At 39.5% G+C, this 15,731-nt stretch overlaps 1 protein-coding gene and 2 long non-coding RNA genes across 4 annotated transcripts in view; 2 read left to right on the top strand and 1 right to left on the bottom strand.

Moving 5' to 3' along the window:
- The window catches only part of LOC148368018 (uncharacterized), a 532,004-nt gene that overhangs the window by 242,182 nt on the left and 274,091 nt on the right, over positions 1 to 15,731 (top strand). The window lies entirely within an intron of this gene.
- Positions 1,397 to 2,865, top strand: LOC148368029 (uncharacterized). The gene is made up of 2 exons (XR_015850215.1): positions 1,397 to 1,674; positions 2,399 to 2,865. It is a non-coding gene; the product is annotated as an uncharacterized LOC148368029 (long non-coding RNA).
- Positions 5,834 to 15,731, bottom strand: part of amfra (autocrine motility factor receptor a) — a 10,800-nt gene continuing 902 nt past the window's right edge. The window contains exons 2-13 of the mRNA XM_088334718.1: positions 15,305 to 15,397; positions 15,064 to 15,228; positions 13,808 to 13,960; positions 13,684 to 13,724; positions 12,195 to 12,327; positions 11,980 to 12,113; positions 11,803 to 11,913; positions 11,152 to 11,348; positions 10,974 to 11,077; positions 10,672 to 10,812; positions 10,062 to 10,258; positions 5,834 to 8,092 (exon numbers count right to left, since the gene is read on the bottom strand). Coding sequence (XP_088190844.1) covers positions 7,936 to 8,092; positions 10,062 to 10,258; positions 10,672 to 10,812; positions 10,974 to 11,077; positions 11,152 to 11,348; positions 11,803 to 11,913; positions 11,980 to 12,113; positions 12,195 to 12,327; positions 13,684 to 13,724; positions 13,808 to 13,960; positions 15,064 to 15,228; positions 15,305 to 15,397 — 1,626 coding nt within the window. The 3' untranslated portion in view covers positions 5,834 to 7,935. The remainder of the gene's footprint in view (positions 8,093 to 10,061; positions 10,259 to 10,671; positions 10,813 to 10,973; positions 11,078 to 11,151; positions 11,349 to 11,802; positions 11,914 to 11,979; positions 12,114 to 12,194; positions 12,328 to 13,683; positions 13,725 to 13,807; positions 13,961 to 15,063; positions 15,229 to 15,304; positions 15,398 to 15,731) is intronic.

Genomic DNA, 15,731 nt, shown 5'->3' with positions numbered 1-15,731 from the left:
GAGACAGCTTATGTCAAGGTCGATTTGGAGCTGGCTGGATGAGAGAGAAAAAAAATGATCATCTACCTGTCACTTGCATCATCTAACCTTACTCGGGCATTCATTCCGAGTCCACTATTTCGACATTCAGTGCAACAGATGAGGTGAGTTTTACCATCTGGGGGAATTATGCCCTCACAAATTTCAAGTTGGTTTGGCCCACCGCCATTCTTTTTACCTACCGGTAAAATGAACACAGAACAGCGCGTGTGATATGAGTCAAGTACGATGGAGGTAAGAAAGGAGCCGAAAACGCCAGAAAAAAAAGAAACACGTTAAAAGAAAGACTGTTTTTTGTTAATTTCATTCATCCATCTTGCACCTGTAATCTGTTTTCCCTGGGTTGTGTTTTGTGCTACGTGTTAGCAGAATTTTGTAGTTAAATGCCTTCACCGGAGAGCTTCTCATTCAAATAAGCTCGTCGTTATAGGAATTCCGTCTCTTTTTTGAGAAGCAGCTCTTTCAACTCGACCTACTAAAAATAGCCAACCTTTTCAGCTCCCGAAAGCCTCTTGATTGATTTTGTTGCTTTTATCCACATATTAAAAATTGTTATGTAAAATAATGCACAAAATGCCATTTGGGGAACAAATAAAGCTCAAAAAGAAAAAAAGACTTCAATAAAAAAAAGAAACAACAGAAGAAAAAAGTAAGGCAAAAAGGGAGAAAAACAAACAATAATAAAGGAAGGAAAAAGAGGTAAAAGGCTGAGAGAATCAAAAGAATACAAGGAAAATGGGAAAAGGTGAGGAAAAAAATAAGACCCGGGGGGAGAAATGCCACAAAAAAAAGAAAAAGCTTGGGGAAAAAGTCACAAAAGAAAAAAAATAAGAAAAAAGCAGGTCCTCTCACAATATAACCTCCTCATGGATGCCTACGGTGTCATTGGGCTGGAAGTTCCTGTTGACCCTTTCCTGTACTCAGATCTCATGTGAGCAGAGCTTCACTACTTTAAAATGTGTAAAATCTAGAAGCTCACTTTCTTTATGCTGATGTACCCTGAAAAGAACATTTTTATGTCGTATAGTCAATTACGTACAATGTCATCAATAAAATTGCAGAGACCAGTTATTTGCTCAAGAGGATATTCATGTTTTAAGTACCTTACTTAAAATTTGTGAAGTGAGCGTTATAAGAGTTTAGTTTAAAGCCTAACAATCTGTTGGGAAGGCAAATACAATTTTGATTTCCAATTACTGATACACTATATAGGTAATTATGTTTTGATCCATTTCAGAATCTTTACATAAATTTATTTTGAATTAAAACGGTAAAGTGTTTTCTGTTAAATTCTCAATATATACCCAAATTCATTCCCAGTAAAATGCATCATAAGAGCTTGCTGCTGTTGTATTATTTCAAAATCCTCCTCCAAAGCTAAGTGGGCAGGATTGCTGAGTCCCATTCTTCGCACTTTCACTCGCTATGTGCCCTAGTCACTCGGTTTTGCGCGTCCACGTGAAAATGGGGTGTGTCCCGATACTCTCAAGACCGAGGGAGAAGTGCCCTCAAACCATCTCATAACCACTTCAGACCTAGGGAGCTCTCTACCTCACTTGGCGGCGAAGTGACTACCCAGAAGGCTTTGCGAATTCTCAATATCAACAAACATGCCTGGAAAGGAACCGCACAAATGTAAGTAGTTTTCCACAACCGCGCATCTATTTGCAACGAAATGTATTGAGATATCTTAGACATAAATGCAATAGAAAATCGTATTTTCGCGTTAAAACATGAACATTGCAAAATCGCTACTTTACGAAGTGCACAAGTCTACCGAGGGAGCTGCCAAAAAAAATCTTCACGCTACAAACTGTAAAGTAGGATAACTGTGCAGAAAACCACGGTTCAGCCCATCCCTGTTTGTATCTTAAACGAGTCGTGCTTTTACATCTACATGCCCAGTCGCTAAAGGAGCATAGTCAGAATAACTCTACACAATTTCGGGTGTCGTGTTTTTTTTACAATATGATTCTTTCATGTGAGATCAGGATGCATTAGTTTTCATCATGCATCACGAGTAATGTCTCCGAATTTTACGTGGAAATACAGTTGAAACAAATTACTATCACATAGTCCACTGCCTTCTCTGTAAACACATATTAAGTAAACTAATTACCTTCTCAAAATGTTGTCCAAATGTGGAGACAATTCTAAAGCATATATGATGCTGGCCAATAGAAGGCTCTTACAGCCATAAGAATAACATGTCAATTTTGTGTATCTATTCACTATCAAATAATTATTCAGAACACATCCTATAATTTCTCACATCAACTTGTTGAGCATCCTATACACAGTTGTTTTTGTACAATACACAAGCATTAAGTAATTCTTGTTTTTTCCACCCAACCTAAAGGCCAATGTAGAACGTCCCGTGGAAGAGCTGGCCACCATCACAGCTACCACGCCATCCACACCACCGGGCACGTCGTTGGCATCTTCTAATCCGGCGCCAAACCCCAAATCACCCAGAAAAAAAAGGAAGCACAATACACTCCTTGACTTTTTGAAAGCGGAGTCTGCCGGAGTGATGAAAAGGCTCGAGGAAACTGTGGCCAAAACTGAGCAGTTCTCATCCTTTTTGGGAAGCTCGTGGACAAATTTCCAGAACAGTGACATCTCTGCAATGTTTCCCTTTGTTTTGTAAAAGGAAAATATTTTATTTTATTAAGAACTCAATGAAGTTCCAGATTGTGTTTTCCAGCTTTATGGAAGTATTGGTATATTTTTGTTACAATTTGTGACACATTATTTATTTACTATTATGTATTTTGGCCCAATGTGAGTTTGTTTTTCTGAAAGTAAACTATTATTTAAGCTGGAGTGATTTGTAGTTGTTTTCTGTCCAACAGTCACATAGTTCACACACAGTATCTCACATCATTATGAAATAAACCATCAAGGTGTTACTCAAAATAAAGATGTTTATTGAATAGTAATGCAGAAAAGCACAGAATGCAAATGTGGGTCTGACTTCCAGAGCCTAAAACATGGCTTTTGGGCAATTTATTCCATATTAACTGTGGACAATTCTTTGAACGGTGGACCTTGGAACCCTGAAGACCCGTGACACCACACGGTAGGACAGACCGTGGGCCAGCCAGTACACGTAGATCAGGACCTCCAGTCATGGTCCTGTTCCCTCTTTAGCAGCTCCTGCAGGGCCCACATAACCTTCTTGCTCAACCTTAAGTCCTGAATGAGTTCTGACTACACATCCAACCATAAGCACAGGCTGGTAACATTGCTGTCCAACCTGTCCACGCTTATGGGACAGCCACTCTGGAACACAATAGATAACAAACAATTTAGACGTAAATGTGGGCATAGAAAAGAAAAAGACAGCTTTTACTGTGATGTAAGCATCATGAAAAAATGTTGAAATGACCTTTTTTTATATCCAATGACAACTCTTTTGAATTAAATTCCTTATGAACTAAGGTTTTTGGGTCGTACAGGGAAGTTTGGTGACGATATTATGTCAGCTTAAGGGTCAGGTGGACTGTTCTTGTGTTTGTTTACTTTTCATCATGTCACACACTAAAGACCCCTACTATATGTCATAAAATGGCATTACGATACTAATAAGTAGATTGCCATTTATGTCTACACAAACATAGGGTATTATGTGAACGTGCATTGTATGTTAACTCTTACTGTATTTGACCGAACGGGTCATTTTTTTAATGAGTGTACGTACCTTGTAAAGATGAATCAGCACTACACAGCGCCGAAGCTGTCTTCAGTATAGCACATTTCTCCTCCGTTGATTGGAGACACGGAAAAGATGATGAGCTTTCAGGCAATCGGTAATGACACAGCTGTAGCGGGCATTTTTAACGTTGCACGAACACTCCAACTGACACACCACAGGTTGAGACTCGAGTTGTTTACATGTGACGTAGACCATTACGTCACTGAAGTCTACAGCCAATTCGTATTACTGCCATCTACTGGACTGGGGTGGAATCTTGCAAGTGTCGTCCAATTTCTTAGAGGACAATCTCCACTTAGCACTCCACTCACGGAGGGCACTGCTCTATCGAGGGACCTCACTGGAGGGTTCTCAGGGCCAAGTGAGAGGAATGGGATTGGGCCTTACTCCCAGGCCAAAGAAGGGGCCCACTCAGGCCCTGGAGTGTGAGAGCGAGAGATACAACTAGTGTCACAGGCTTGGGGACAGTTTCTTTCCAAGAGCCATCACCACCTAAAACAAGAGCATTCAGTCTGTGAATACAAAAAATCTTTCCAGTTTATTAGAAAAAACTGAATTCCTACTTGATTTTCGTGACTCTTATTATGGAAATATGTTGCTGCTGAGGGTCATTGCACTATTTTTCATTGAACTACTGTTCTGATACACCTATGTCAGGAATGTCCAAAGTCCAGCCACAGGCAAGTTACTGAAACTGGTTACTGACTCTTGGCCTTTGTCATAAAATTAATATGTGGCCCGCCAGTAATGTTTACTGCATTATAAAATACATTTGTACCCAAACATTGTTTAAAAAAAAAAAAAATCACTTTCACCAGATGATGAGAGTAGCCCTTTGGCTACCTTGCCCTTGTTTTCTGTGAAAACGTATCCCACCCCATTTCTAACATTGCTACTCTAAATAAAAAAGGAAAGTTGACTGTAAGCGTCGCCGCTCCCAGGCCCAGTGGAAATTGGAGTATTTTTTCCACCGAAATCCCCAAAAAACGCGTCAGCCTAATTTTCCAAGATTCCGTGTCTATTTTTAGAGGCACTGCCAGACAAAAATGTTGACTATAACAAGCTAACTGGAGACGACCGCTGTGATAAGGTGAAGCAACAGGAAGCTGTTCTAGCAGCGGAGCAGTGCTTTTTCAAGAGAACCTGCTAGTAAAATGAAAATGCCACAAAGGCAAGCTACGCAAGCCTTTCACGGAAGGGGAATTTATTAAAGATTGTTCAAAGAATGCCAGGCTGAATAGTCAGCCCTAACACATTTTCACCAAAACTGGCCCACTTTATGAAAAGTTTGGACACCACTGATTTATGACATAGGTCAATCTTTTGTAAATACCTGCCTATTAATGCTAACATTATTTTTTTATCTGATATTTTTAAAATGTTTTATAACACTTTTATCCTGGAGTGATATGTTTAATATTGTTGTTAATAATGACTGCAAGTAGACCATTCTGCTAAAACGTGGTGAAACCATTACATCACACATTAGAGTTGTTACAATTCGTTTTAAACCGTGTTTGATGAAGGTAGTTCCATCCAGAATAAAAAAAAAACATTTTTTGCTGAAAAGCTGAAGCTACTCTTCTTTTTATTGAGTTATATATGTTAAATAAAAACTTGATTAATGACCCATGAGAGAACCAACTTCGTAGTCAGTTTAACTACAGCTTATTCCAAAAATGTTTTTTTTCCTTTGATGCAAATTCTGATTGTTATTTCAAATTAAAAGTTACACAACTGTGATTCAAAACAAAAATCCTATGATTTGTTAATTCACCCAAACCGTACATCAAACAAGTTTTTAAATGATGGGCAAATTTTGTCAGTTTTTGGTATAAATGTGTAAAACCTCTTAAATTGTACTTAAATGACATCCAGATGGTCCACCATAAAAACGCCAGTGGAAAGTTGCTTGCTGGTACCTCACCCACACCCATTTGAATTGACCAGTGGTTCCCAAAGTCAACCTGGGCGGGACCCCAGTGAGTCGATCGAAAAGCTCCCGGACCCCCAACCTCAACTTTTGCCAAAAATGTAGTGCTGGGCACAGCTATGCCATTCTGGTGAAAAACTCCATTTTAGTGGCTCTCATGCGCTTGCTTTTTATTTTTGCACAATAAATCAAAACATGGTACAACCCTGGAAAAGGCAATTGTCATATCATGATTAGCTTCCAGACAAATTAGATTTTTTTGTCTTCACATCTAATAGAGTTGAAAACCCCGCCTCACAAGTGTACGTAGTAAAGAAGAGAACAGAGTATTCCATGGATGATTTGACTAGTTTTGGGAACAGTTCCAACCACTTGCATGAAAGTTACCGTAAATGGCCAGTCCTCTCTTCTACTTAACCTCTTCAATCACATTTGAGATGAGACTATAAATCAATCAAGTAGCGCCAACCATAATACTATTCAAGTCCATTCATGCCTCTTGTGCCACGCATATTCTCTCTGCTACTCTAATGGAACTGTAGGGCTGGGATGTGGCCCGCTGCCTGAATCACTCATCTGGGCTGGGCTCAAAATAGGATAGTTAGGATGTGAGACACAGCAAGACTGAAGATAATTTTTGTTTGATCTTTTGATCAGAAAAATATTATTACTCTCAGACATCGTGTTGCAGACCTCTCGAAAGACTTTTGGTCGCCCCCTGGGGATCCGTGGACCCCAATTTGGGAACCACTGGAATAGACAAAGGTAAACTGTTTCACCATGGAAAAATAACACAATTGACATAAGACCATTAAAATCAAAGTGTAAACACTGACGAAATGTGTCTTAGGTTGCACCAAAAGTGTATATTAGAACAAACGTGAGGTTCCAATACCACAAAAACAATTTATCAATATGATGTGGTTCGAAAAAGGAAACCCTTTACACCTGTACATGTGTAATACTTTCAGTTTTTAGCTTACAACAGAACAATATGAGAACCCCCTGAAAATATACATGCCTTACTCCCCTTGCTGGTTAAATACCAATGGCTGGAAAATAACTGCTGACACGTCAATAATTCTGCCACATTAATAACATTCATGTCCTGACAGAAAAACACTAAAGTGACATTCTCTTACATAAAGGTAAGAAGCGAACAAAAAAAAAATTTGCTACGCCTACAATTACTGCAGTTCACATTTGAAATCCATAAAATAACACACCAGTACATTATTATGATCAGGGGTCTCCAATGTGGTGCCAGCGGGCATCTGGGTGCCCCCAAAGGACAATTGAGGTGCCTGCGGAACTGTTCTGTAAATAGCTCACCAGTGCTGAGTCATTGTAATTTTCTAGTAAAATTATAGTTTATTGGAGAGTATTGACACAACTTTTAATTATTAACTTAGTAATAGCATGGTAAGAACATAGTAATTACATATGAAATATATAAATTCCAGTTCATGGACAAGAAACATTTTCAAGTATTGATGATTATGTTTAAGCAATTAAGAAAATAATAGGATAATATATTAATGTACCGGGCTAATGTATTTATTCATCTTTTTATTGATTAACAGGAAATATAAAAAAAAATGAAATCCAATTTATGGGTAGCTAGCTTTTTTCTTACATTTTTAGCTTTCTAGCTAGCTTTTTAGATTTTTTTTTATCCAGCTATTTAGTTGGCTTACTCATATACCTAACCATTTAGCTCCCATTTAGTTTTTTTTTTTACCTGTTATCTAACCATCAAACTACCTTTTTAGCTATTTAAAAAAACTTAACTAGACGCCTAAGTTTCTATTTTAGAAATTGATATCAAACTGGGTGCCCTTTTTCGCTGATTAGTAACAAAAAGTAACTCACCTTGAAAAAGGTTGGAGACCCCTGCATAAGATGCCTTCTCTTTAACTTTTTCTTAAGAAAAAAAACGTAAGAATCCTAAAAGAAAAAACAGGTGAGCAGGTTTTGCTTCTCTTAATGTGGCGCATGCTCTTTGTAGTTTCTCAGCCGGCGAGCCCCACTACATTGTAGCGTCCTGCCTGCTTGAGCCGCTGTGTGGCATGTATGCAAGAAGCATTGGCGAAGGCAACACTCCCAGTAGTTTAGCTGCAATCGATGATGCCAGGTTCAAGAATGAGTGACTGCGGCCAGCGACTAGACGAGGTGGGGCGGTAGTCAAAACACTGTCATCATTGTCATGCCTTTGCGGCGGATGCTTAAGTTCGATGCTGGCTTTTCAGGGCTCGCTGCCCTGCCGCCTGCGTCTCTCCACGGGAGCCGCTGTGGATCTGCGCCTCAGCCTTGTCGAACCCACAACTGTGAAAGACTCTTCTTCCATTTCTTCCAGGATGGCAGTCTCATCTCGCTCATCTGGACTTTTGGTCAGGTATCTCCTGTTAAGTGATGCAACCACAGAATGACAGAGTTCATACACCTATTTCCTGGCCACATTCAAAAACTTTCAAACACATTCAAGGCCAATTTTACAAGTTTTCCAGTACCTTCAAAGGAAGAAATCCAGCACCGACTAAAAGAATGTTTTTGTTGTTGTTGACTGTGATGACTAAAATGAGGTCGCTATCTTGCTGCTAGCACATACTTTGTACTATTTTAGGCTATTCCCATCTATGATCTACTAACTTTTTGTATCAATAGGCTGCTATAAACAGACATGAATTCTGACATTCAGCTTCAATAATGCACACACAGCTTGGCTACGTCACACTTGTTGACAAACATGGAAAGGGCTCTATATGTGTTGGGTAATAATGGAGTTCAATACGGAAGACAGAAAAAGAAAGTACTGTATGTATAAAAAGCAGAAAAATGATATAGAGAGAGAGAGAGGCTCTGAATCAAACAAAGAATCGCATACAAAATCCTTCTGCACACATTTAATGCTATCCATAACCTTGTCCCTCCCTACCTTTCCGACCTCCTAAGCAATGCCACGCCATCAAGCCCCCTCAGATCGTCCTCCTCGCACCCTCTCATCGTACCCACTGTCTCAGTTCTAAGGGGAGCAGAGCTTTCGGTTGCTCCGCCCTGCCCATCTTCCGATCTGGACTAAAAACTAACCATTTTAGACTAGCCTTATACATCAACCTAATTTAAAAGTTTTACATGACTCCCCCTCTTTATTACTTCACTTGTTTTTTTTATCTGTTTTTATCAACCATATATTAATGAACATTGAGTGCACATAAATGTCTTAGAATTTCTTTTAGTGCTGTGCGGCCTGTGTGTGTTCTAAAGGGGACATAATAGACAACACCATGAGAATGCTACGGGGTGAAGGGTGGAAGTTCAGCTGCTGAGCATTGGTGCGACTCGGCCGTTCAAAGCAAAAGTGCGCGCGGCATGGGATTATTGAATTAAGACTGGAAGGCAGCGCCTGGCAGGTAACGCTGCAATTTTCAAATGGAATGTAGATGCTTGGGGTTAACTTGTCTGCCGGGACTGTTGTTCGAGCTTTCGAAAAAGTCGGCATTCCAGAGAAACCGTACGGCACAGAAAGTGACTGGACAGCGAAGAAAATGAATCTTGCATTTCTGGAGATTTAGCACAGAAACAGAAGATGAGGACTTTGATGGGCTTGATTGATAATTACTGGTAAAAAAAAAAAAAGTGAGTGCCAAAAATTGTTTTATCCATGTGTTTTACCATGCCTGCACCTGATGATGATTAAAAATGGTTAGTACTTTGTGATTAATACTTAAATAAAACAAAACCAAACTCATTTTTGCTCCTGCTATATTTCTAAGTACACACAATTGTATGCTTGTGAGTGTTGTTGTAAGGCGGTCGTATTGTAGGCAAAATATAAGGTACGGTTGAATGACGTGAGCCGAGCAAGAGTCGAAGTTCAGTGTTGTGTTTTCAGTAAACAGGTGCTGACTTTGTAGCTCTCCAAGGAAGCTGTATGTGTCAATGTGAATTCTTTTTTTATTAACAAAGAGTAATCTAAAACCTCCAAAAAAATGTCACACTACCGTAGCAGAGGACACCAGTGCCCAATAATCAGGTGTGCCGTATGTATGTGTTAAATGCAGAATTAAAACCAGCAACTGAAACCGTACCTTTTAACATGGTGCGTCCTATGGTCGTGAAAATACAGTACTTATTTTTTATTATTGATATGAGTGTCCTTTACTTTGGGTACAGGGACCTTGGGGGTCAAAGGCGCTTTAAATTCAAATCTATTATTTGTATAATTTGTACAACTGTTATGGATTAATGTTTACAGTTACTCAATAATCAAAGGAAGAAAGCAAAGATACTTAACAATGACATGCTTTTTTGTAAAGATAGAAATCGGGCACCGGGATGCAATGGTCATCATTCCCCCTTCTCCTCGTGTACCTGCGCGCCTGCTGGATCAGCTCCTCTTTACGCTGCTTTAACATTGTCTGCCTCTCCTCAGCGGACTTTGAGAAGCGACCGCCTCGAGCTTCTGTGTTGTCTGGCTCGCTGGTGTCAGCGGCGGCGTTGGCAATTCCACTAGGCCCCGCTTGCTCATCTAATGCGAGACTCACCTGCAGTGCACCGCGCTCTATGGCCTGCAAATATAGTGATATTTAAATATTTAACTTTAAGAAGTTGATGACTACTTTAGTGTGTAAAGCACGGCATGTTTTTGTAACCATGTGTGAGAAAAATTAAATTTAAAAAATTTACTCGATTAAGATTTCATGTCTAATATGAAATAACAATTTTAACTACTAGCTGGTATAATGGCATTAAGTAAATTATCTCCCACAATAAACATTTTAGTCTGCAAAATAAATAAATAAATAAATAAATAAATAAATAAATAAATAAATAAAATCAACAATGGCCACTCCTATACTTACGAGACTGGTATGAACATATAAATATAAATATATGTAACAGTGTAAAATGTGTTAAGTGTCAAAATAAATAGTATGCATTTGCAAAAGTGCTAATTCTCCAAACGTGACAGCTGACAAACCTGTGTAGGTGGCGGGAAAGGCACCTGGATACGTCCCTCCAGGATGTTATCAGTGGTGACCTCTACAGAGCGGGTCAACTGGAGGTCCTGCATAACCAGATAAGAGGGCACTTGTGGGAACATCTCCTGGATCTGATGGGCCTGGTGGAAAATACATAAAACAAAAACCACAGAACTGAGAAATTGTTAAGGCAGAAGTGAATTTGTAAACACATACGCGCACACACACGCGCGCACGCACACACACAAACGGGTACAATATTTGTCAGCGTACAACTTTTGTCTTGGGAAGCAAAACTCACCATCGCTGTCAGCTGGGAGTTGGTAGCCTGAGCTATCCCTAAGATGTTAGTGGTGTGCATCACTTCCACTGAGAAACTCGGCAACCAGCTGGCAATACGTGAGCCTGTGAGAAAATCCCTCAGGTAATGAGACCAGCAAGCATTGAGAGAAACCCTGTTTTTGTACACAGAAACCGACCATCAAAGTGGAAGAAATGATTGTGCTGATTGATATGTGGTCTTGGATCTGCCGCGGCTGCAGCAGCACCATTGTGGTCCTCCATGTGGGCCCCCTGCTGCTGGCTTCCTGCCTGTTCGCCTTCGCTATTGATGTTAAGGGATGTGCGGCAAGTGGGGCACGAGGTGTCCTGTTCTAGCCAAGAGCGTAAGCAAGAGCTGCAATCAAAAGAAGCTATATTTTAGACGTTGAAAACACTCAAGTACGATATACTGTTATCCCTTTGCTGTATCACGATTTACTTTCTGCAGTATCGATACTTTGCTGATTTAAGGTGAATATGATATCCATCCATTATCTGCACCGCTTATCCTCACTAGAGTTGGGGGGGTGCTGTAGCCCATCCCAGCTATGTTCGGGCAGTGGGCGGAGGACACCCTGAACTGGTTGCCAGCCAGCCGCAGGGTGAAATATTATATAAAACGCCAAAAACAATGAAAGTCACATAAAAAAACTCTTGTTGTGTTTTTCTAAAATCTGATAATTTCAACTGGAATTCTGTGGTATGTGTAGATTCAATTATTTTGTAACATCCACTTGATGGCGAAAAATAATCAGAAGTAAAAAACTGGATTCGCTGATTACTGTAATCAATTTGAAAATCAATCTCACTTGTGGAAGAGATGACCACAGGGAAGTTTGCGTGCTGTCACCATGGCATCCCAGCAAATGGCACAATCGTCATCATTTGCTGCTAGCTCCTCTGCAGTGGCAACTGCAAATCTGTTCAAGTGTATTAAAATGTAAATAAAATCAAACTCTACTTTTACCAGTATAATATATTTTCACCTGGCCTCCATGTTGTTGATGACACGAAGGTAGTTTTTATGTCGGCGGATACGGCGCTGCACCTCATGGAAGAGATACCTCAACTGCATGAAGATGACCAAGCTTGCCATGGATAGCCAGATATTACCAAAAAGCTGATGGGACGGATTTTCGAGAAAATTAGAACACTACACGACGATGAGCTGATGCATATCTACCTCCTCCCATTTACTCACAAGCATATGAATGTGATGCATGAGATCCAGGAAAAGCATTGCCAACTCCATAACAAAGTCTGTGTAATATACATAAGTTCCTTTATTTTCCCATGTTCCCGGGTGGGTCAGGTCCCAAAGGTGTATGGAGCATCTAAAATGAGGGAACCAAGAGAGAACATGTCAAGAGATGAAAAGTATTGTCAATGCAAGGATGTTAAAACCTAATCCAATAATGTCAAATGTAGTATAATAAAGCTTAATTTGTAATATAACCATGCTTATAAGTCAGTAAATGCAATCACTACATACTTCCAGTGCTGGGAATAACGCTGTTGCGTAATAGCGTTATTTTTACGGTAGCGGGGTAATCTGACTGTCTTTTTCGCTGTTACCGACAGACAAAAGCGGTGCGTTACTTAGGCTGCAGAACGCCAACAGTGGGCTGCCCCCGCAAACCTGACACAGCGGCACTGTTTTCCGTTCTCAACTGAGTTTATGTCATGCCCTTTCGGAATATGTCACCATTCAATAATAGCGACTACCATATAGTTGGATTGTGATTAAAAATTTAGTATTTACTGAACAGCTGGTAGCCTTGGAGACGCTGGTACCCTTGGAGACGCACATTTTCTCATAGGATTGTTCACTATGCATTTTGGGGGGATTCTGTGTTGTTGACTTTAAATTGGTTGAGTATAAAAAGGTTAGAATTTGTTTTGCAGTTTATCTTTTTCTGTAGATTCATAAGGTGAGGTGCAATTAATAGTTTACAGTTCTGTTTGTTCTTCTCTATTAAACTGATTCAAATACTACTCAGAAAATTTCAAATTCTTTGACATACATCTTTTTTTAAGAAATGGAAATAGTTACTTTACTTGATAGTTACTTTTACTATACAGTAATTAAGTCTCTAACTTTTTGGATGAAGTAGTGATTAACTATAATAATTACTTCTTTAAAGTAACGTGCCCAACAGGGCATATTTCACGGTGGAATGAAGTACTTTAATAAAAAGATGGCAGTGCATCGTCTAAAATGGAATGAAGAAAATTTAAAATAAATAAATAAATTCTGAAATGTTTTTATGCCGGATCAGACTAGGAGTCAAAATAAGTGAATGACTGTAACAGGAATTGAGTAGCTTCTGGCTCATAGTCAGTCTTTCGAGTGATCTCTTTTAGTTTGTTTTCCGTTCGACTATAGTGACCAGAGGACTTTACACCAGTCATTTTTTCATCTTGCTTCAGGGTAACGTATTGTGAAAAAAAAGGATCTTGCTGTATGGCTTTTCCCCTTATTCCTATATATATATATATATATATATATATATATATATATATATAGTTTCTTTTGAACAAAAACAGTTCTGAAAATTATAGGAAAACATTTAAGACTGACTGATAAACCTCTGCCAAGCCCATCCGAAATGTGCAGCTGCAACATCATCGCATGCTGAACTGGTGCATACATGTGCTTTCTTGCCTAAGGAGACTTCAAGAAGACTTACCGCATGATGACGTGTCCCGTCCGCACAGTCACCATCAGACACTGAGGGCAAAAGGAGGCAGGAATAAAATAAAAAACAAACAAAAGTCTGCCTCACGCAGGTAAAAATCATACGCTAAAAGTACCTCTGCAGCCATAAAAGAAAGTGTGTGCATTCCATGTGATGCCCCCAACAGACCACAGACTACTGCCAAACCACAGCAGTCTAGCACAAGGGAGACCAGTAGACACATTACTCGCACATGGCTGTTCATCGGAGTGGAGGGTGAGAAGGAGAGCTGCAAGAACAAACAGTAATAAAAAGGAAGCTTAAGTGATCAGAATCCCTGATTGAAAATTAAAAATTAAAACGTGTCAGTATTTTACACCAACTATCGTCTCTATGCCATATTTTAAACACAGCTTTTGAAATGTCTCTCTAGTCGTACTTTGAATAATTGGATACGTTTTTTTTCTCTTACAATTGTGAATTGAATTATTGGTATGCAAGTATAGAGACTTGGCACTCAGGTGAACTGAAAACATTAGATCGCATACAAGCCAAGCCTCCCTAAAGGTGGTGTCCGTAACCTCAAAATATTCTACTTGCTGACGCCATCTTCTCGCAGAAATCATATTTGCAGCTTTTAACTTAAGTTTTGTAGCTACTTAGATGCAGAAGTAAAAGAAATCCCCTCCAGGGATCCATGTAAGGCTGGAGATGGCCAATCAACGCTATAAATAGCATCACAAAGTCACAGATAACTAATACATTTTCCCTTGCTACAGTGCAACACGCTGTTGTATCATGTGGCGGAAAACACTGTATCATATGATGGCTTTGGAAACCACGCCAATCTGAGGGTGTCTTAAAAAACAGATAAGCTGCTGTATACATTGAAAATCTAGTGAAATATGGAAACTTTAAATCTTCTGGGAAAGAAAAACCTTAAAACGATGTATATGTTTTGGATAGTCAAACAATACACATCAAACACAATGCAGTCATTTGCATGATAAACTTAATTTCAGGCAGCATAAATGTTTTGTTCACGCGGCTTGCATTACATTTTCTCACTTATGAGCAAACTATATATTTTGAAATAGTTGACATTAAACTAGAAACCGCCATCATTCTATGTGAAGGTGAAACACTTTTTTTCTGATAGAAACAGTTAAAGGCCCTCAGAACAATTCATTAATTGTTGATTTTGAGAGTGTTAATGCAACTGTCCAACTGAGTTGCTCATTGGACTTTTGCTGTTAATTTAACATACAGTACATTGACCTTTAGGTTTTTTTTTTGTTGTTGTTTCCAGAGAAGGTTGGCTGCGTCCTTAGTCTGTCATAAAATGATATGTGTACAAAATCAAGCAAGGGATAAAAAGAAAAAAAAACTTACGTATTCAAATCGGTCCTTACAAAGCTGCACCATGAGGTGAAGAAAAACCAGTGCAGAAAACCACAGACACCACATGACAACCTCATCCACTGTCTGTACGTTCAGGACGCCAAAGATGAATATAAACTTGTAGAAGATGAAGTTCCAGAACTTGTCTTTTAGATGCTAAAGGGGTTCAAGTTGAAAGATGACGAGTTATCGTGTTTGTGAATAGATTTGGGTGTCTATATGGAAAACTCACCTGTTTCTCACTGACCCTTAGCGGGCCGAACACCACGTACTGGATCATTTTTGCAATTAACATTAAAGAGCAACAGAACGTGTTAACAAGGACCTGTAAATATAAGACAAAAAGCAAGCAAATTTGAGTTTGATCCTTTTAGGGGCGGCAGTAGCTCAGGAGGTAGAGCGCTCGTCTTGGGATCCCAGTTCGAATCCCGGCTCGTCCATGTTACATGTCGAAGTGTCCTTGGGTAAGACTCTGAACCCCTAATACCCCCAATAAGCAGGTTAGCGCCTTACATGGCAGCAAGGCCGCTATTGGGAAATATGGAGCACATTGTAAAGCACTTTGGGAAGTCATTGACTTGAAAAGCGCTATATAAATGCAGCTAATCATCATCATCATTTTAACTGATTATGCCACTTAAGGTTTTAGCACTGGCCTG

The sequence above is a fragment of the Urocampus carinirostris genome, chromosome 4 (assembly GCF_059441175.1).
Source record: "Urocampus carinirostris isolate Australia breed hairy pipefish chromosome 4, RoL_Ucar_1.0, whole genome shotgun sequence".
In the NCBI taxonomy this organism is placed as follows: Eukaryota; Metazoa; Chordata; class Actinopteri; order Syngnathiformes; family Syngnathidae; genus Urocampus; species Urocampus carinirostris.
This window is presented reverse-complemented; position numbering and strand designations above follow the sequence as displayed.